Raw genomic sequence first — 18,686 nt, 5'->3', positions numbered from 1 at the left:
GACGCGGGCCGAGGCGCTCAATGCCATTCAATGGCGTTTGGAGGACGATGGAATGCCGCGTTAATGCCGCTGGATGGGGAACGGGGTCACTGTCCCGGTTTAAATGAAAGGCAGCGGGGGCTCTGGGGGAGGCGAGCGGCTGCCGGTACCGGGCGGAACGGGGACACGGGACCGGGGGGGGCCGTGCAAAGGGGACCCCCGCTCGGAGCCGCGATAGAACGGGCTCAGGGCGGACGCCCGCGGCGGCGCGCAGAGCCTGAAGGCGCCGTGGCGCAACGCGTATGCCGTGGTCCCATGGTGTAATGGTTAGCACTCTGGACTTTGAATCCAGCGATCCGAGTTCAAATCTCGGTGGGACCTCCCGCACTTTTTGCCCCCGCCGCGTACGGTAAATCCGCGGGGTGGCAGCGGCCGCGCGGTGCTGCGGGAACGGGCGCGGGATCGCCCCGCGCTCCGCCGCCCCCCACCGGTGCCGCGCACCAGCCGGGCTCCATTTTGTGCGGGGGCGCCGGCTCCGCGGTGCACATGCGCGGGAAAAAAAAAAAAAAAAGCGGTGGGGGTGGTACGAAGGGAGGCGGGAGTTAACCCAGGAGCTGGCTCTGATTGGGCGCGAGGGGCGGCACTCACGGACTTCCCGCGCTGCTATTGGCTGGGAGCGTTCCCCCTCCCTCTGCGGTCGCAGCTATCGCGGGGTTCGTTCGGGGGAGCTGAGCTGCGGCTGTTCAGTGCGGAGCGGGCGGGTGGCGGTGCGGGGCTGAGCGGGCATTAAGCGGGCTGGCTTTGCTGAGCTCGGGGAACGCGGAGCTCTGCGGGACCTCAGCCGGGATTAGCAGCGGGGGCGGGCGGTGTGGGCGCCCAGGTGATGTTTTTGGCAGGGGAACGGGGCTGCAGATGAGCGACCCTCTCCCCCCCCCCATTCCTCCGCCCGAAGACGAGAGAGACAGAGGCCGCGTTTGGAACGGAGCGGATTTATTTCGTGTTTGTGCGAGAGAACGAACAAAACCTTGATTTCGCCTTTTTTTTGGGGGGGGGGGTGGGCTGGCTGCCCCCCCCACCCCTCCCAACCCCAAGATCGGCCCCATCCCCGTGCCGTGGTCTCGCCGTCCTCCTGCCCCTGGGTTCTGTGCCAGCTCCGAGTCATCCCTATGGGCGGTGACACGTTGCGGGGACGAGGCAGCGCCTCCGCCTGCACGGAGCCGATCCGCCCTTCCCCAGCTGCACGCAGAGCAGGGGGAGCGGGTGATGAAGCCGAGGCAGCGCTTGGAGCGAGACCTGGCCAGCCCTGGGCATTGCTCTCTTGTGGTTGCCCGAAGGTTTCCCGAGGAGGAGCGAGAGGCAGGCTGAGGTTTCTGAGCGAGCTGACGGGGGCTGTGCTCCTCCCCGTGCCCCCCCCGTGCCTTGGTTGGGGCCCCCACCCCGTGGCTCTGGATGCGTGGCGGGTGGGAGGTGCGATCTGCGAGCGATGGGTGGTGGTGTTGCTCGTGGGCTGAGTTACACGCAGGAACGAGGAGGTGAAAGCTTCGGACCCCCGGGAACCTCAAAGCAGCAGGAGTGTGTTCATCCGCCTGCGCCAGATGGGGAAACTGAGGCACCAAGAGGCGAGAATTGGGCGAGGTCCCACCAGGATGCTTCTCTGCAGTGAACAGGGGGGGGTGGGGGCTCGGCTCGGCTCCAGGTGCAGCCCTACCTGCGTCATTAAAGCCCAGTTTCCTGCTGCCTGCTAAAAAAAAAAAAAATGCAGAAGTTTTGCTTGCCGGGAACCAAACGTAAATCGGCGATGCGAGCACGCTCAGCTCTGTCTGCTGAACCTCATTTCTGGTATCAGCAGGGTTATTATTATTATTATTATTATTTTTTTTTTTTTTTTTTCTGCTGCTACTAGGATCTTCTTTGGGGACTCCCCGGTGCTGAGGTCACGCTACAGGGAAAGCAGGTTTCTGACAGTCTTGGCTTGCGCGTGGGAACGGCTCTGTGCCCAAGCAGGGCGCTGCAGGAGGAGGAGGAAGGGTGTCAGCTTATCGTACAGCCACCCTTCTCCTTAAAGGGGTTCTTGTCCTCAGGGACGCCTTTCAACAGCGGGTCCTCTCCTGCCATGGATTCGATGTACTCCTTGAGCTCTTTGCCGGTCTTGGAGACCTGCAAGGAAGGAAGGAAGGAGACGCCCCGCGTGGGTTATGGGAACAAGCGCTCGCTGCAGAGCTGCTCTCTTGCTCATCTGCCTGCAAATCCGTGTGTGCCTTCTGGGAGAGGGGAACCCCAGAGCTGCCCTTGGGTGTGGAGTCCCCGGTCAGCGTCCTCAGGGTGCCGAGGTTACTTCCCCTTCTTCATTCTGGGGCAATACTCACCATTTGCCTCTCGTTCTTCACCTCCTTCTTCAGCTGATCCAGTTCCATCTTCAGCAGTTCCTTCTCTGTCATATCCTGAGCCATTCTGCCCTGTCACCAACAGAAATGGCACATGCTTGAAGTATAATCGGGCTTCTCCTAGGGCACATAGGGACTATTGCTTTTGCCCTAACACTATTGCGAATGCTGGTAGTGTCTCAGCTGAAGCTTTCGGGCACCTCTCAAAGCACTAGTGTAACTGCAGTCATCAGATTTTGCTTTGCTTGCTCTCACCCAGATAAATCGAGCAAAAACTGCAGTTTGCAGGCAGCGGAGGAAGATCCAGCCTAGTCTTTGTGTGCCACAGAGGCTGTTTCCCAAGGACGTGAGGTGGCCAGTTCAGTGGGGCCAGCTGAGCCTGCAGAAAAACCCCTTGCACTGTGGGGCTGTTGGATTAGCAGCCTTAGGAGGACCCAGATAGGAATGTATCGAATTGCACAGTGTCCCCTAAACAAAGCAGGGTGGCCTGAGTGCAAACTACACCTTCCCAATATGACTCCTGTGCTTGGGCAGGAGCAGTGTCACAGGTTCTCTGAGGAACTAAATTATTATTTTCTCCTCCGCTCCTCATGCCATCCCTGCAAGTAAGTGATCGTGTTAATTGTGTCCCTTCATTGCTGTTGCCTCTGTATGCAAAGGCATTGCATGCTGTGAGTTGGGAAAGCCCATCTGTTTTTCACAAAGGTGCATCCAAGGGATATAAGAGAGATTTGAACAGTTAGCCTGTGCTGCTCCCATATTAAAACTTGGGCTCGAAAGCCTGGCCACAACCTCTTAAATCATAAAGAGGAGTGTGATTAAGCAGCAGTGTGTCTTGTCCCTGCTTTGGAAGGCATCAAACTTCTGTTCCCCAGCCCCCCGCTGGTTTTGTGTGGCTGTTTTCATGGCACACATGCCCAGTGCTCCTCTCCCCATCAATGCCCATGGAGCATTGGGGCGGGTCTCAAGGAGCCGAAAGCTGCAGCTCAGCTGTGCTATCAACCCATGGAGGTGGTGGTGGCACCTGCAATACCTTTGTGCCTGGAGGAAGCAAAGCCACTTACCTTTGTGGATGAGGGGCTGCCCCTCTCAGTGCTGGAGATGTTCAGAAACCCATCGAGCCGCTGTCCTCTGTGTCCGCACTGTTCTGCTTGAAGACTCCTTCAGGTCTCCCAGCTGGTAGCAGGGAGCAGATGTCTTTGGTCTCTAAGCTGATAATAGACTCAGAAGAATAAGCTGGTCAGGTGTTGGGCATTAGCCTCAAAGCTCCGGGTAATCAGTGGTGGGGCCATAGGGGAGGGCTGGGAGAGGGTGAGGATGAGGGAGGAAGGGCAAAGGTGGAGATATGCTTTGTGGGGCACTTGGCAGCCCCTAAGCCCCCACTGTGTGTATTTGAGCCTGTGCAGGGCTGGGGTCTGGCCAGTGGGGGCAAAGGGAGCATCCCCTGTGGGTGGTGGAACAGGTTCCCCTGAGTGTAGGAGGGGATGGAGAGGATGGGAGCCAGGGTAAGGGGACTACGGGGGGCCAGGAGGCAGCTGGGGTGGCTCTTGGCCATTGAGGCTGTGAGAAGCAGAGGTGGTTCATCATTTCCTTCATCCTTGCACTAAGAGCTGTGGGCTCGGGAAGGGCATTTGGCTCTCACTTGGCCCATGCAAAGCACTGAAGCTGAGGACAGAGCTCGGGAGGCCCCGAGGAAGTGCAAGGAGGAGGAGGTGGAGGGGGATTCCCAGCACCAGGGACCCTCCCAGTGCTGGGAAGTGAGAGTTTCCTGCCCTTGTCCATGGCCTCTCCTGCTCTTCTCTGGGGATGGGAAAGGCCGTTAGCGAAGCACGAGGAGGGACACGCAGTCCCAGCACATGGAGCCAAGCAGAAACTGATGGCTGCACCCAGCATGAGCTGAGCAAGGTGGGGATGTGGGGCCATCCACGGAGGCCAAGCTGGCAGTGGAAGCACCACCCTGGGGCTAGATCTCCTCCTGCCAGTCCATAAAGGTAAGGTGAAGGGAATTCCCCTCCCTGGGTGCATCATAGCCAGGCCTGGCCCAGTGCCCACTGGGCTCCATCAGAGGATGGAGCTACAAACTCCAAGATAGCCAGAAGTGGCCAAATTTGGGCTGTCAGGAGCCAACCTTTAGCACCATCCTGGAAATGCTGCCCTGCTGCCTCCAGCCCCATTTGGTTTTGGCCCCGTGAAGAAGCCGTGCCCCCTTGACAGGGCTGGTTGGAGTCAGGGGGTAAGTACGGATGTGCAGGGTGGATGCAGGTGGGAACTGGGCTCACAGCACCCCAGCACCTTCCAGGTTCCACCTGCGTGCCCCCACCCCTCTCCGCAGGCCCCTCCGTGACCCCAAGCCTTTGCCGCTATGGGGGGACAAGATGGCGGCCCCCGGCCTGCTAAGCCCTCTCCTCACGGGGCTGTGGGCGGCAGAGCCAACGGAGCGGGGAGAGGTGACAACCCACGAGGCATCCGCAAGGCACTGCGTCAGCACCGCCGCGAGCTTCAAAACCCGGCGTCTGAGCGGCTGGGGAGGAAGTGGGCTCCGGTCCCGGCACCATGACGGAGCCGCTGCAGCCCTGCGACATCCCAGCGGCCCGGCAGGGCCTGCGAGACAACCACAGCAACCTGCAGCGCGTGGCCGAGTACTGCGAGAGCAACTACCTGCAGGTGGGGCGCGGGGGGTCGCGGGGATGGGGATGGGGATGGGGACGGGGGGGACCTGCGGTGGTGGTGGGGAGGATGGCGTGGGGGTGACGGCTCAGCTGTCCCCGGTCATTTCCTGCCCAGCACTGAGAGCTCTCAGCGCTTCTCTTGTGCCTCAGTTTCCCCTCTGCTCGGCCGTCAGGGTTACAAGTGGGACACGGTGGGGGGGAGTGGGGGGGTCTTCCAGGGGTTTTGGTGCTGGAGGGGAGCGGGGATGCCAGCTCAGGGGTTTGGGAGGTGCTGCACAGTGCTCACTCCCATGGCACGTCCCAGTGCAGGGTGGGCACTGGGCCCTGTGCTGCCCTCCTCCCCCCTGCCCTTGTGAGCTGCTGAGGGTGTGCAAAAGGGTTGGTTTGGCCCCGTTGGCTGGGGACAGTGCCCTGACCAGGGATCTCCCAGGTGCTTTAAGGATCTCTCTTTGTGGTCTCATTCCCCCACAGCAGACCCAAGGGGGTGACAATGGTTGTGCCCACCCCCCAGCTGGGGTGGCCCTGTGCTGTGACCCTGCAGCTGGGGGCATTCCCTCTCCCATGCCCGGGCATTGCTGCTGCCTCAGCCAAGCATCCTCCAGGGCCGGGTTGTTTTCTCGTGCTGAAGCTTCTGGCCAGTTCACAGCCCCCAGCTGCATCTCTGAAGGGGAAGCATGCAAAACGGTTCAGAGAACCGAGACAGCTTCCCCAGCTGCTGGCAGCAGGGCTGGAACTGTCCCAACAGCACAGACCCTCCTGGTCCCCTCTATGCTCATCTCACCGCACTGTGATGGTGCAGCAGAGCTGAGCACCGCTGAGTCCCACGGCCTGAGCTGGAGGAACTCTGATGCATTTGGAAAGCAGAAGGAAGCCCCTTGTGACCCTGGTGTGGGAATGGTGGCGGCGGTGCCGTGTGCTGTCAGCCATCCCAGCTCATCGCAGCTGTGTTTCACCCCCCCCCCCCCCCAGGCGAGCGACAAGCGGAAGGCGCTGGAGGAGACGATGGCATTCAGCACGCAGTCCCTGGCCAGTGTGGCCTACCAGGTCAGCAGCCTGGCCACCACCTTCCTGCAGCTTCTGGACCTGCAGGCGGCCGAGCTGCAGAAGCTGGAAGCCAACGTCAGCTGCGTGGCCCAGGTGGGTGCAGCCTCAGCCACTGCCAAGTCACAGGTCCGTGCTGCTGCGGGGTTTGGGCCCTGAGAAAGGGGTGGCCTCAAAAAAAAGGGGATGTTACTGAGCAGCTTAAAGGGACTGGAGACCATCCTTCCCTGTGATGTCAACGGCCTGTCAGCCCCTGCAGCACCGTTGTCACCCAGCATGCTAAAGGACAAGTCCACCCGGGGCTGGGAAACTGTTCTTGAGGGGTTGTCTCGGTCTGGGTGTTTGGGGACTATGGCAGCCTCTGGGGAAGCCCCCAAGGAGCCACCCTGCAGCAGTCACATGAGCTCAGATGCTGTTATCTCCCCTCGGTGGACACTGGCCTTGTCCCCTTGGAGAACTGGGGACGCTGAAGCAGAGCCATGGAGCCACTCACCCTCTTCCTGGCACTTGAAGGCTTCCTAGAGCCTTTCCTGCCATCTCCACAGAGTGTTGACATGCACAAGGAGAAAGTGTCTCGCCGGGAGATCGGCTCCCTGACCGTCAGCAAGAGGTTCCCAGCCCACCAGAAGATCATATCCCCCCCCAACCCACCCTTCCTGGAGCCCTACTACAGGAAACCCCTCAACTTCAGCATCCTGGATGACGTTGGCCACGGCATAAAGGTCAGCCTGGAGGGCGTCCCGTGGGAAGGTGTGGGCTTCGATGGGCTTTCTGTGACCTGGGGCTGTGATGGTGGGGGCACAACCCCCTCCTGGATGGAGAAGTGGGGTCTGTCCGTACTGCCCCATCCCGCTCCAGGGCTTGTCCCAGCGGGGCTCATCTCGGGGCAGGAGGGGAATGGGACATTGTCAGTGCCACAAAAGGCACACAGTCGTGGAGCTGCTTGGCCAGGGCTGGGGCTGAGCTGCTGCGCTCTCACCGAAACTGCCCCCGTAAGCTGCCCTCACCGGAAGGCGCCTGTGGGTTTTGAGCAGCATCAGAGGCACGCGCACGGGGGGAAACCACCGTGGAGTCGGAGGGGAAGTGGCGGCGCTGGGGCTGCAGTTCCCACGGTGGCAATGGCACACAGCAGCACCGCTGCCTGCTCCTATCAGCTGGGGCAGCCCCCCACACCCCCCATCCTTTCGAGAAGGGTTCGGGAAAGGCCTTGGGGGGCACTGCAGGGGCATGGTAGGTGTGAGGTGCAATGAGCTTCTCATGTGTCTGTGTCTTTTCCTGCCTGCAGGACCACAGCACCCAGCTGTCCCGCACGGGCACCCTGTCTCGGAAAGGGATCAAGATAGCCACGCAGTCTGCAGGCACCATGGGGTGAGGTTTCTGGGGTGATGTGCAGCAGGGAATCTTTCTGGCCAGGGTGTCACTGAGCAGGTGACAACGTCAGAGACAGAGCCACGGGGTGCGCTGCCCAATGCAGCTGCCCTCGGTGATCTGTCCCTGTCCTCACGCCAAGCCACCACCTGGCAGCGTGGGCTCAGCGCCTGCTCTGTTGGCAGGAGGAGCACCCGTGTCCCTGAGCCCATCCAGCCGCCCATGATTCCCGAGGGAAAACTCTCTGCAGCTTCATCCGCCTCCTCGCTGACATCGCTCAGGTACCAGACTGGGCCTGGGGAGGTCTGGAACGCCCAGGGAGGGGGATGAGTGGGACTGGGGCAGCCGTGGTTACCCCGGTGCATCTATTTGCAGAGAGGTTTTGATGAGCAATGTGGTTTTGGGGAGCAGGAAATTCACTGCGCCATCTCTCGAGCAAAAGAACTTTACAGAGATGGTTCCCAAGGGGGGGGAACTGAAGCACAGAATGGGGAAATGGCTTTGTCCGCTCGTGCTGGGGTGTCTGCACTGGGTGTCACCCTGTCCTAGCACGGGGCACACACCTGTGTTCAAAGGTGGGGGGGGTGCTGAGACGTGCCCCTGGCTTGGCCCCCCACCCTGTCCCTGGCTTTGAATCCCCAGCTCCAGCGGAGGAGCTCCAGGGGAAGGCATCCCGGCACCACCCCCACCCCCACCCCTCCCGGGACCACCACCACCACCCACCCTGACCGCAGCCACCATCCCAGCACCCCCACCTCTCCCCGGGGACCTGCTCCCACCGCCGCCGGGGGACCTGGCCGTGCCCCCACCAGACACCAGCCTTCCAGGTGAGTGCTGCAGGTGCTGGGCTGCTCGTTTGGAAACACGAGCGCTGTGCGCGGCCTCTGCTCCACGTGGAGCCCCTCGGCCCTCACTGAATTTGTTTTGCAGCCCCCGACGACCTCGAGCCACCGCTGCCACCACCACCGGTGCTGCCCAACTTGGAGGATTTCACCCCCCTCCCACCACCACCAGCTGCAGAGGAGCACCCCTGTGTCCCCGAGAGCTACCTGGACAAAGGTACAGCAGCTCCGCAGTCAGATCCTCTGCGATCCACCAGATTCTTTGGCCCCGACCGCGGTCACAGCGCTGAGGATGTGACTGTCCCACTACAGGGGCTCAGCCCTTCCCTCCTGCCCATCCCGCTCACGGCCTCTCTTTCTCTCTTTGCACAGTGGTGACCCTCTACCCGTACACACGGCAGAAGGACAACGAGCTCTCCTTCGAGCCCGGGGCTCTCATCTACGTCACGCGGAGGTACTCCGACGGATGGTGCGAAGGCATCCTGGGCGAGGAAGCGGGTTTCTTCCCTGGCAATTACGTGGAGCCCTTCTGAGCACCAGGGGTTCCCCAGCCCCTCATCGCCCACCCAGCTCAGCTGCGTCCAGGAGGCGAGGGCTCCACTTTGCCTTCGACTCTTGGCTTCGCCCAGCTGGTGTTTTGCACGGCTCAGCCCTTTTGCTGCAGCCACGCCATGGCCCCGTGCCAGATGCTGCTGCCTGCACCCCACACATCCCCCCTGCCTGCTCCCTGCACCTCTCTCACTCTTTATTATTATTTTTTTTAATGACACCAGCAATTGCTGCTGCTGCTGCTGTGGTTTAGCACTGAGGCAACTCCCCTGTCCCTCCTGCTGTTGCAGAGGGCAGCAAGCTCTGAAATCCCTTGGGCTGGCCCTGGTGATGCTCCTGACCCCCCCTAGGAGAACTGATGGGAGAGCAGGACCAGAGCTCAGAAATCACAAACGAGCACGGGAGCAAGGAGGAGAGCAACTCTGGGGCGATAACCACAGAGGAACTGCTCACTGTCCCCAGCTGCTACAGGTGGGGAGAGAGGAGGATGAGCCAGGCCCGGATCCTGCACCAAAGGGGATCCTGTGTAGGGTCAGGCCCAATCTGTAACCCAACCCCTTTCTGCTGCTCCCCTGGTCAGCCCCCAAGGCTGTCTGCCTCCTCCTGCAGCCTGAGAAAGAGAAACACCATGGGCGTGCACCTCAGAGCCACTTCACACTCAGGTTTATGTTCTGGATACAAATAACTTGTGCATCTGTAATATATAGATATATATCTATATACATATATATGCTTTTTTTTTTTTTTTAAATTCCATGGCTTTAAGTTCCACACAGTTGAACAGTGTCCAGAAAAGGAAGAACAAAGAAAGGGGAGAGAAATGAAATAAAGGAGGATCAACTCAGGGCTACTTTGGTTACTTCCTTGTCGCTCTGATTTGTTGCCAGGGTTTCTATGCTTTGGAGTACTTACAAGCCACTCCCAGGGGTCATTTAAGGCTGTGGATAAATCCAGGAAAAGCCAACACCAGAGAGCAAAATACTGCAAGTCCCCCTCTATGGAGTGCAATTAGAATGGGCAATTAACACTGCAGTGGGGTAAGAGGGTTTAGCCTGTGGGGAGCTGATACCACAAGTGCTAAAGCACCTCTCTCTCCAGCTGGGGGGAATTTCAGCACCTCTGGACCAGGGCAGGAGGTTACAGGGCAGTCAATGAGAGCCACATAGAGATGACCTGGCTGTGTTGGGGATGCATGGGGGGCTGCTGCCCTAGGGGGGAGAGGAAGAGGAAGGTGAAGTCAGGTCTTCCTCCTCGCAGCACGATGTGGCCATTCTGCCACCCCCCCCCAAAAATGGGGTGAGGGCAATGGGAGCTAAAGGAGGGTTGTTCTTTATTTTTGCAAGGTACCAACCTTCCGAAAGCTTTCCCGTTACCCATGATTTTTTTTTTCCAGAGGAGAAAGTCTGAAGGGACAATGAACTCTCCTGGGAGAGGCTCACCCGCTGAGCAAGGAGCGGGGTGCAGGGCAAGCTGGGGACCATGGGCAGCACAGACTGCCCAGAGCGAATTTCTGGTGGCTTCCTGGAGAGGCAAGGAACCCTTGGAGCATCGGGTTGAAGGCAACAGCACGCGGCTCCTGTGTGGAGAGTGGAGATGGGCAGGAGACGAGCGGGGTGAAGTCAAGAGGAAGCACGTGCAGGGCTCAGCCTACAGGAGAGCTGGCTCCTGGCTGGTAAAGAACTGCTCTCGTGAAGCCAAAAAGGGAAAAGGAAACCCCATACCATTAGTGTTGCCAACCACCAACAGCAGAGAAGCTGTCTAAGCTGCATAGAGAAGACTTCATCTCAGTGTGGCAGAGGGAAGAGAAAGGGATGTGGGGAGAGAGAGAAAGTGCTTCAATCACTGGGAGATAGGAGCTTGGAGAGGAAGGCAGGAAAGCAGTCCAGGAATGGGAGTCCAAGTGAGCAGTGCCAAATAGACGCGGGGCACAGGACACGACCTCCCAGGCTTCTCCTTTCCCAGCTGCTTATCGTAAACAAGGCTCTTCGGAGCCATCCATCCTCAGCACTTCTTCTTGAGGAGCTCCTGCAGATAGCGGGCAACCTCGGTACCCGACTCCCAGGGAACAACAGCGGCCCGGAAAGCTCCAGGCTTCTTATTCTCCATCTCCTGGGCCATCTGGTGCATGGGGTAGCCCTTCCGTGGGAAAGCAACGTCAGCTGAAGTCAAAGTCACGGAAGGGCAGAAGTCGTTGGCACCGTCCCCCACGTAAAACACCCTCTCGAATTCCACCTCTTCCTGCGCTCTCTCGGCCAGGTACTCCGTCAGGATTTTGCGTTTGCACATATTGGCTGGGCAGTCAAGGCACTTGTGGCTGTGGTAGGGCCCCAAGGTGAAGTAGCCCCTCTTGTCGAAGCTGGACGGGTTGCTGAAGATCTTGCGGAAGAGGGAGTAAAAACCGGCCGCCCTCAGCTTGCACTCGATGCCAAACATGTTGGCGTCGGAGATGAGGATGATCTCAAAGAGCTCGTGGTTCTTGGAGAGGAACTGGAAGAGGTCAGGCATGCCGGGAGACAGGGGAATGTTCTCATAGACGGCCTTGAAGTCCCCCATCTTGACGCCCTGGTCCCCCATGTAGGCCAGGACGCGTTGCATGTACTCGTTGTAGAAGCCCTCGCGGAAGCTCTGCCGGACGTGCTCGGGCAACGCCTGCCCCGGGGCCGCCCGCACGATGGAGTCATCGCTGTTCTCGTTGATGATGGTCTCATCAAAATCGAAGACCAGGAGGTACTTGGGAGGCCGGGAGCTGGCCATACCAACACCCTGCGGGGGGGGGGGGGAGAAGAGCGCCCACAGTGAGCTGAGCTCTTGGCTTTGGAGCCAAGGGCAACAAACACAAGACAAGAGGCTGCCAGCGCCGCAGAGCGGCGTTTCTCTGCCAAATTATCCCTGCCATGTAGCTCATTAACCCAGCTGCGGGGGTGGGAGGGGGGTAATCCCCCGCTGACATACCTCAGCCCTGACCCTGGAGTGTTTATCCTTCCTATAAAGAGATCACTTTGCCACCGCTAATCCCTGTACTGCAGTCAAGGTGGTCAGTGTGCCAAGGACCGACACGCGTCCTCCCAAGGGACATGGGGACAGTGCTGGCGTGCTTCCATGGCATCCCGGGGAGGGGGCAAGGCAGAGTTTGCTCCCCCATCCCACTGATGTCACACCTGAACAAAAGGATTTGCATGCCTTCAAACAACCCCCCCCCTTGCCTCCACCCTTCCAAGGACAAGTCTGGCTATTCCTTAGAGAAGGAAAGACTTTGCAGGTTCATTTTTGTGCCGTCGCCTGGACGCGGCTTCCCTTTGGGTTAGGCTCAGAGCTGGGATCTGCCCTTCTCTCCAAAGTAAAACCACACTGCTGACGACACACGGGGCTGGACAGCCTCAGCCCAGGCCCAGTGCCAAACCCAGCAGCCCCCGCTCACTGCCTGCCTGCAATCAGACGCCCAGGACAGGGGCCTCACTTCTGCTCCCTGACCCTGAGAAGAGACAGAGAGGTGAAAACATTGAGAATCACACTGACCTTAAACAGGCATGGCAGCCCAACACCCTCACAGCACCTTTTCATTTTAAGACCATCACTCTCCAAGCACCGCTTTGCTGAAGGTCCCGTTTAGGGCTTCTCTGTGCTGGGCTCCTCGCTGCAAACCATAAGGGTGATGCTGGTTAATGGCTGTGCTGGCACTGGCCGCTGCCTCCGGGTACCACAGCAGGAGCTGCGATGCGCAGAGACGTGCAGCACGCTCCGTGCCTGTGTCCTGCACTGAACTTCCAAGCCTCATGACCTTTTGTACCAGGAGCTGAAGAATTAAATGACTCCGTAGGGAGCAGGGTGAGTGGGCAGGGACCACTTAATGAGTCTGATCCCTCTTAGCTCTCCCAAGCGCTCGGGCTTTGCCACACCATGAAAAGACCCAACTCGGCAACGCGTCCCGTTCCAAAAACCGTCCTGATTTTCTTCCAGTCTAATTAGTTTGGGCTGCTCTTTTAAATGGGAGCAATTATCTCGGAACAAAAAGAAGGGCGCAGGCAGCTCTGGTAGAGCCGTGCCCGCAGTGCAGGCACAGCCCCAAATCCGCAATCGCGCCGACCTCTTGCGGTGCACGGGGAGAAAAACAGAGCGACAGAAAACCTCAGGATGCCAAAACTCAAGAGTTCAGCCTGCTGGGAGAGCTGGGCAGGAGGAATAACGCACCGGGACGTGGGCGATTTAATGGTTCGCTGGCTGAATCGAGGAGGATTTCAATGATTTTTTTGATGGCAGCGTCGTTATATCAAGAGGGTTTTTTTGTTTTTTTTGTCTGTAGGGGATTTGTTTGGGAATTGACCGGTTTTAAGGCCAGCGCCGGGTTATTTCGGCCACAACAAATCACAGAAGGGCTTAGGTCGGAAAGGAACTTAAGGATTATCCAGTTGCTCTACCATGTTGGTGGAGATTCTCCCACAACCTCAGGTTGTCCAAACCAACTTCTGTCTGAAATACCCATCCAAAGATGGTGCTTATTTACAGGCATTGCTTAAAACCAAATAAAACCACAGCCAGCCTGGAGTTGAAATTAACCACTATGATTTCCAGGCTCAAATCAAAACCAGCAGAATAAATAGCATGGAAGATGAACTGTGATTTTTTTTTCTCCTTTATCTTCTAAAGCGGTGCCAACAATGAGGAAAGGTCTAAAGCCTTAAGGACGCATTAAGGCAGCGAGGAAAGAGCCCCGGAACAGCTGCGTAAAGCCCCGTGGATAACAGCTTACGGGCAGCTCTAAAAGCTGACGTCCCGGAGTTATTTTGCGAATAAAGACCCAGGATTTCCTAAGAAAGGGATGCTCTTTCCTTCCATCTGCAGAGAGGCCGTGCACCCCTCTGCTCTGCGAGCAGCAAGCCGCGGCACCGCTCCCACCAGAGCTATTTATACGTGGGGATGACTCACCGGGCAGCTGCTTCCTGGGAGAGTGTCCTTCCACCTTCTGCAAAAAAAAAAAAAAAAAAAAATGGGAGTCCTTCCACAAGAAAATTAAAGCGGCCGTGCTTCCTACCATTATTCAGAGCCTGAAGGCTGGAACTGAAAAACGAGAACAGACGTAGGTTCGTTAAACGGCACCGAACAGCAAAGGGTTAAACAAACTCAATTCAGGGAGAGAAGGTCCCCGCTAAAAGCAGGGAGCTGGCGGTGTCACCCACAGATGAATTTCCCCGGCTCGTTTATCCCCCCACATCTCGACGTTTTCTATCCCTCCCGTCCCCCCTCAAGCATCCTCCTCAATCACACAGGAGCCCCGAAACCACATTTGCCACCCTCGTTATCACCCCGGAGCGGTCACCGCCGCGTGTCCCATGGGAACTCTGCCCGGCCGTGGGATTTAAAGCTTAATCCCATGATGCTGGGGGTCAGAGCAGGACACGGCAGCGCTGCGCTGCACCCACCCACCCAGCAGGACCTGCTGTCACGGGAGCACCGATGGGCGCTGGGGCATCTCCCGTCTGCCCAAGCACGTTTCCATCGCCCTGCTTCCTGCGCACCCCTGGATGTTGCTTGCTTTTTTAAACCCCAAAACCCAACCGCTGAGCTTCGTCCAATTTGCTTGCCCACCCCCTAGAACTAAAGGAAAAGCAGAAGACTGAATGCTGCCGCCCCAAAAGCAAAAAGGAGGGGGAAGCACCCCCCTTAGCAGATGGTCCATAGGGGACCATCCATGGGGACGGTCCATTTTTTACGTTTGTTTTTCTCCCCTGTCCAGCAGGAAGAGGACGACGCAGTTCAATGCACCGTGACCAAAGCCCTGCTCTCTCTGCAAAAAAAAAAAAACAAACCCGAAAAACCCAAACAAGCAACAAACCCGAAGCAGGTTGTTTTGGCCCCAAAACGCTGTGCCTGCGAGGTGGTGGATGGCAGACAGCGGGTGCTCCCCGGAGCCCAAAATCAGCTCCCGGAGCCCGGCTCGCTCCCCGGGGACGGGGCTGCCGAGGGGTGCACGCAGAGGAGCGGCACCGGGAGCGAGCTGCCAGGACCGAGCCGCCGGGCACACGGAGCGGGGCCGGTGCCGGATGATGCGTGGTCACTCCTCGGGTCCTGCCGGTACGGGTGACAGCCGCAATGGGGCTGGCTCACGCATGATCGGTGCCTGAAGGCTCCTGCCCGGTACCGGCACACCTCCCGGTACCGGCATCAGCCCTACCAGATTGACACCTCCTGTTACCGGCCGCACCAGCCATCGGAGACCGTCACGGAGTGGGCACCTCCCGGTATCGGTACCGGCCCTGCCGGCTCGGCATCTCCCGGTACCGGTGCCGGCCGCCCCCGTGCTCCACTCCTCGGACCCTCCTACCGGAGTCGGCACCTCTCGGTACCGGCAAGCAGCTGTGCCGGTGCCGACTCATGTCTGAGCAGCCCCCAGGGCTTCCTTACCGGGTCGGAACCTCCCGGGAGCGCCCGGTTCACCCCGCAGAACGCCGGAGCAGCCGCAATCAGGGCCAGACACCGGCGGCTGGGGAGCGGCGCGGGGCCGGCGCCGCTGCCGGGGCTGCCGCGTGCGCGGCCCCTTTAAGGCGACGCAAACGGAGCCCAGGCGCGGCGCCACGGGACAGCCGCAGTGCGCGTACGTCATCGCCCGCTCAGCCAATAGCAGCCCGCCCGGCGCGCAGCGAGGAGGCGGGGATTGCTGAAGCCCCGCCCCTTTCCCTCCGGGCGGGGGCGCCGAGAGCCGCGTTCCCCCTCCCCAAATAAACCTCGGGGACGCGCACCCGCCGCGATGGAGCGCGGTCGTAGCGTGACTTTGCTCCTAAAAAGTTATAGCTAAATCAGCAATAACCTATCGCACATTTTTTTGCCTCCTCCGAGAAGCTTCGCCGTTTCGCACCGCTACGGGCTTTGGAAAAAAAAACAGCAGGGAGGCTCGGACCCAAAAATGCGGCAATTCGCCCCAAACGGCGCCCGGGCGGGGCGAGGGCTCGGCCCTTCGGCTCTGCCCAAAATGCCGCTTTTCTGTGCGGCAGGACCCCAAAATAGCCCATTTTCTGGCCGGGCGCCGCCCGCAGCACGGCTAATTTTGGGTGCTGGCTCCGCCGCAGGACATCGAATTGCAGAGTGCTGCAAAGAGAACCCACGCCCTGACCCCCCTCCCCCTCCACCCGTGCTCGCAGGGCGGGGGGGAGCGGTATCTGCGGCTCTGCAGGACGTGTAATTTGGACCGGGATCGCCAGTGATTAAAAAAAAAGAAAAAAAGAGGGGAAAAAAGGAGAAAAAGAAGAGGAAAAAAAGAGAAAAAAAAGAGAAAAATAAGAGAAAAAAAAGAGAAAAAAAAGAGAAAAAGAAGAGAAAAAGAAAAAAAGAGGAAAAAAAGGAAAAAAAGGAAAAAAAAGAAAAAAAAGAAAAAAGGAAAAAAAGAGGAAAAAAGAGGAAAAAGAGGAAAAAAGAGGAAAAAAGAGGAAAAAAGAGGAAAAAAGAGGAAAAAAGAGGAAAAAAGAGGAAAAAAGAGGAAAAAAGAGGAAAAAGAGGAAAAAGAGAAAAAAAGAGGAAAAAAGAGGAAAAAGAAAAGAGAGAGAAAAGAGAAAAAAGAAAAAAGAGAAAAAAGAGAGAAAAAGAAAAAAGAAAAAAGAGAGAAAAAAGAGAAAAGAGAGAAAAGAGAGAAAAGAGAGAGAAAAGAGAGAAAAGAGAGAAAAGAGAAAAAAGAGAAAAAAGAGAAAAAAGAGAGAAAAGAGAGAAAAGAGAGAAAAAAGAGAAAAGAGAGAAAAGAGAGAAAAAAGAGAGAAAAAAGAGAGAAAAAAGAGAAAAAAGAAAAAAGAAGAAAAAGGGAAAAAAAGAGAAAAGAAAAGGGGGAAAAGGGGGGAAAAAAAGGAAAATAAAAGGAAAAAAAAGGAAAAAACCTACCAAAAAAAAAAGCAAAGCGCAGCTTGTTCAAAGTCTGCACCGAGGGTGTGCACAGGGAGGGGACGCAAGAGCGTGGCACTGGAAAACGCGTACTTCGGAGGCTGCCAGAGGATGGGTTTTGTGCTGCTTTTTAATTAACGACGGCTAAGAAAGGAAGGAGCCGCACGAAACTGAAGAAGAGCTGCACAAAAAGGAGCTCTCTGGTGCCTGCGTGTGGTGCGGCGCTGGGGGAGGACCCTGTGCCAGCTGTGCAGCAGAACTCGTCCTGCCCCACAGCCCAGGGCAGTCCCCAGACCTCTGCATTGTCCCCATTTCTCCAAAATTCAGCTCCAGCCCGGAGCGTTGCTGCAACCAAAGCACTGGTATTTTGAGATCTCTCCTAACGGACTTTGCTTCTAATTGTCAAAGGGGCGCTGACCTCCGTGCAGCGAGAGCTGCCCGCAGGCGCCGTCCTCGCCTCTGAGAGAATCCCTGGTTATCAATGGCAATATTTTATCGTCTGTTTAGTCTGAGACATTGGGGCTGATGCAGCCCCCTGGGGTTGCAGCACCTCCTGTGAACGCAGCAGGCTGCGTTCGAGTGCTCTGCCAGTGGGTCCAAGGCAAAAGGGAAACTCAACAAGGGCGCGTTGTCCCCTGCCTGCTGTCTGTCTCCTCCCCACTGAGCAGCACCGGGGTGAAGATCATTCCAGAAACATCACAGGCAGAGGAGTTTGGCAAGGGTGATCCTGTATCCCAGTGATTTTCCACTGTTAAGAATCCTGGAGAGCAAGTGAGGACGGCGTGCTCCGCATTGGGCTGCTCTGGTTCCTGGCAACGCCTGAACGGGGCAAGGCAACCCTCTTATGAACACACAATTTCCCCACAATGGGTGTAACAACCCCATGCTGAAGGAAATTCACTGCTGGAGGTTTCTCTCCGAGCCTGTCCTCCTGTTTTCTAACCAACGAATGGATTGCATCAGCACATCAGCAACCCAGCAAGCCCACAACTGCACGCAGCTGCCCCGTCACTGCCCATAGCCCTCCAGCAACACACAACAGCACTCAGGTGAAGCCTAGCTCAGCAGACCCCATGAAATCCATCTGCCTCAGAGTCCTGCTCTCCTTGGAACCTCAAAAAACTCTGAAACCTCAAAAACTTGCTCAAAACTGCAGCTTTTCCCTATTCACGCGGGGAACTCTGTCGTCTTTCAGGTACACCGACAAGGAACCTTCAATTGCAGGCACCCGGTGCTATCTCCTCCCCAACACACTGTCATCTTACCCATTTCTTTTACAGCAAGAAACATTTGCTGAGCAAGTAATATTTGCTCGATATCAAAGAGAGGGAAAAAAAAAAAAAAAAAAAAAAAAAACAACCAACAAACCACCACCAAAAAACAAACCAGCGAGAAAAGAGAGAGCAAACTCCATTCCTTGCTTGTCACTGCACGGGGTGACCTTGCCATGCATCCAATTCTGCAAGCCCCCAGTGCAGCAGCTGGGACATGACACAGAGTGGGCAGCTCTGCTCAGCTCAGGCTATTCCAGCCAAAGCTCAGGTCTCCTGAGGTTCCTCCAACACGGGCTTCAATTTTGTACTGGTAATAATCCCTAAAGAAGACAGGAAGACTCACCAGAGCGGTTAGGTAACCATCCAGCAGGAGACAGGAACCCCACATCTTTTCCAGCTTGGAAATGTTTGGGTTTTTTTTTTATGGAAATAAATGATTAAATGGGGCAAGTAACACAGCCGTGCTCTGTACCTCCCCACAGTCACCTTACTTGTACTCATGTGGTCAGGGGATGAGTACGAGTCCAATTTCTTTTTAAAGAAAAGTGAATCAAACGTCTAACTTCAATCCTGGGCAAGCTCTTTACCCACTGGCTTACAGGCAGCTTGCATCTCCCCTCTTCCCCATTAAATATGCACATTTCCCCCATCTTCCCCATTAAATATGCAAATTTCCCCCCTCTTCCCCATTAAATATGCACATTTCCCCCCTCTTCCCCA

The 18,686-nt window shown here is 57.3% G+C and overlaps 3 protein-coding genes and 1 non-coding gene across 10 annotated transcripts in view; 2 read left to right on the top strand and 2 right to left on the bottom strand.

Annotated features, from left to right (window-relative positions):
* TRNAQ-UUG lies at window positions 289-360 on the top strand. The gene has a single exon. It is a non-coding gene; the product is annotated as a tRNA-Gln (tRNA).
* On the bottom strand, window positions 1,853-3,563 carry GNGT2 (G protein subunit gamma transducin 2). Its single transcript, XM_021378094.1, has 3 exons — window positions 3,428-3,563; window positions 2,346-2,435; window positions 1,853-2,136 (listed from the first exon to the last, which is right to left on the bottom strand). Exons 2-3 carry the CDS (start codon window positions 2,427-2,429, stop codon window positions 2,011-2,013), a joined length of 210 nt encoding a protein of 69 aa, XP_021233769.1. The 5' UTR covers window positions 2,430-2,435; window positions 3,428-3,563; the 3' UTR covers window positions 1,853-2,010.
* Window positions 3,528-9,691, top strand: ABI3 (ABI family member 3). Of its 4 annotated transcripts, none has more exons than XM_021378083.1 (9): window positions 3,528-4,354; window positions 4,696-5,027; window positions 6,002-6,169; window positions 6,619-6,795; window positions 7,359-7,441; window positions 7,627-7,722; window positions 8,188-8,268; window positions 8,372-8,500; window positions 8,656-9,691. In XM_021378083.1, the coding sequence occupies exons 2-9, from the start codon at window positions 4,917-4,919 to the stop codon at window positions 9,083-9,085; spliced, it is 1,275 nt and encodes a 424-aa protein (XP_021233758.1). In that variant the 5' UTR covers window positions 3,528-4,354; window positions 4,696-4,916; the 3' UTR covers window positions 9,086-9,691. The 4 variants fall into 4 exon arrangements, with proteins under 4 accessions (XP_021233758.1, XP_021233757.1, XP_021233756.1 ...); XM_021378082.1 differs by having other exon boundaries at window positions 4,484-5,027; XM_021378081.1 differs by lacking the exon at window positions 3,528-4,354 and adding an exon at window positions 4,456-4,596.
* Window positions 9,541-18,686, bottom strand: part of PHOSPHO1 (phosphoethanolamine/phosphocholine phosphatase) — a 16,625-nt gene continuing 7,479 nt past the window's right edge. Inside the window, exons 1-4 of one of the 4 annotated variants that reach the window (XM_021378091.1) lie at window positions 15,232-15,399; window positions 13,756-13,887; window positions 12,349-12,466; window positions 9,541-11,595 (exon numbers count right to left, since the gene is read on the bottom strand). In XM_021378091.1, the coding sequence (XP_021233766.1) occupies window positions 10,834-11,595; window positions 12,349-12,393 (807 nt within the window). In that variant the 5' untranslated portion in view covers window positions 12,394-12,466; window positions 13,756-13,887; window positions 15,232-15,399 and the 3' untranslated portion in view covers window positions 9,541-10,833. Of the gene's footprint in view, window positions 11,596-12,348; window positions 12,467-13,755; window positions 13,888-15,231; window positions 15,401-18,686 lie in introns of those variants that run through there. The other 3 variants (XM_021378089.1, XM_021378090.1, XM_021378092.1) reach the window with 3 other exon arrangements.

The sequence above is a fragment of the Numida meleagris genome, chromosome 26 (assembly GCF_002078875.1).
Source record: "Numida meleagris isolate 19003 breed g44 Domestic line chromosome 26, NumMel1.0, whole genome shotgun sequence".
Classification (NCBI taxonomy): Eukaryota; Metazoa; Chordata; class Aves; order Galliformes; family Numididae; genus Numida; species Numida meleagris.
Note: the sequence above shows the minus strand (reverse complement) of the source record. Positions and strands in the feature narration are given on the sequence as shown.

Excerpts from the sequence above, each read along its gene's own strand:
- GNGT2 (XM_021378094.1), bottom strand. The coding sequence starts at position 2,429 with ATGGCTCAGGATATGACAGAGAAGGAACTGCTGAAGATGGAACTGGAT. Across the intron at positions 2,137-2,345 it reads TGAAGAACGAGAGGCAAATG|GTCTCCAAGACCGGCAAAGA; the intron begins GTGAGTATTGCC and ends CCTTCCTTGCAG.
- ABI3 (XM_021378083.1), top strand. The coding sequence starts at position 4,917 with ATGACGGAGCCGCTGCAGCCCTGCGACATCCCAGCGGCCCGGCAGGGC. Across the intron at positions 5,028-6,001 it reads GCGAGAGCAACTACCTGCAG|GCGAGCGACAAGCGGAAGGC; the intron begins GTGGGGCGCGGG and ends CCCCCCCCCCAG. Across the intron at positions 6,796-7,358 it reads ACGTTGGCCACGGCATAAAG|GACCACAGCACCCAGCTGTC; the intron begins GTCAGCCTGGAG and ends TCCTGCCTGCAG.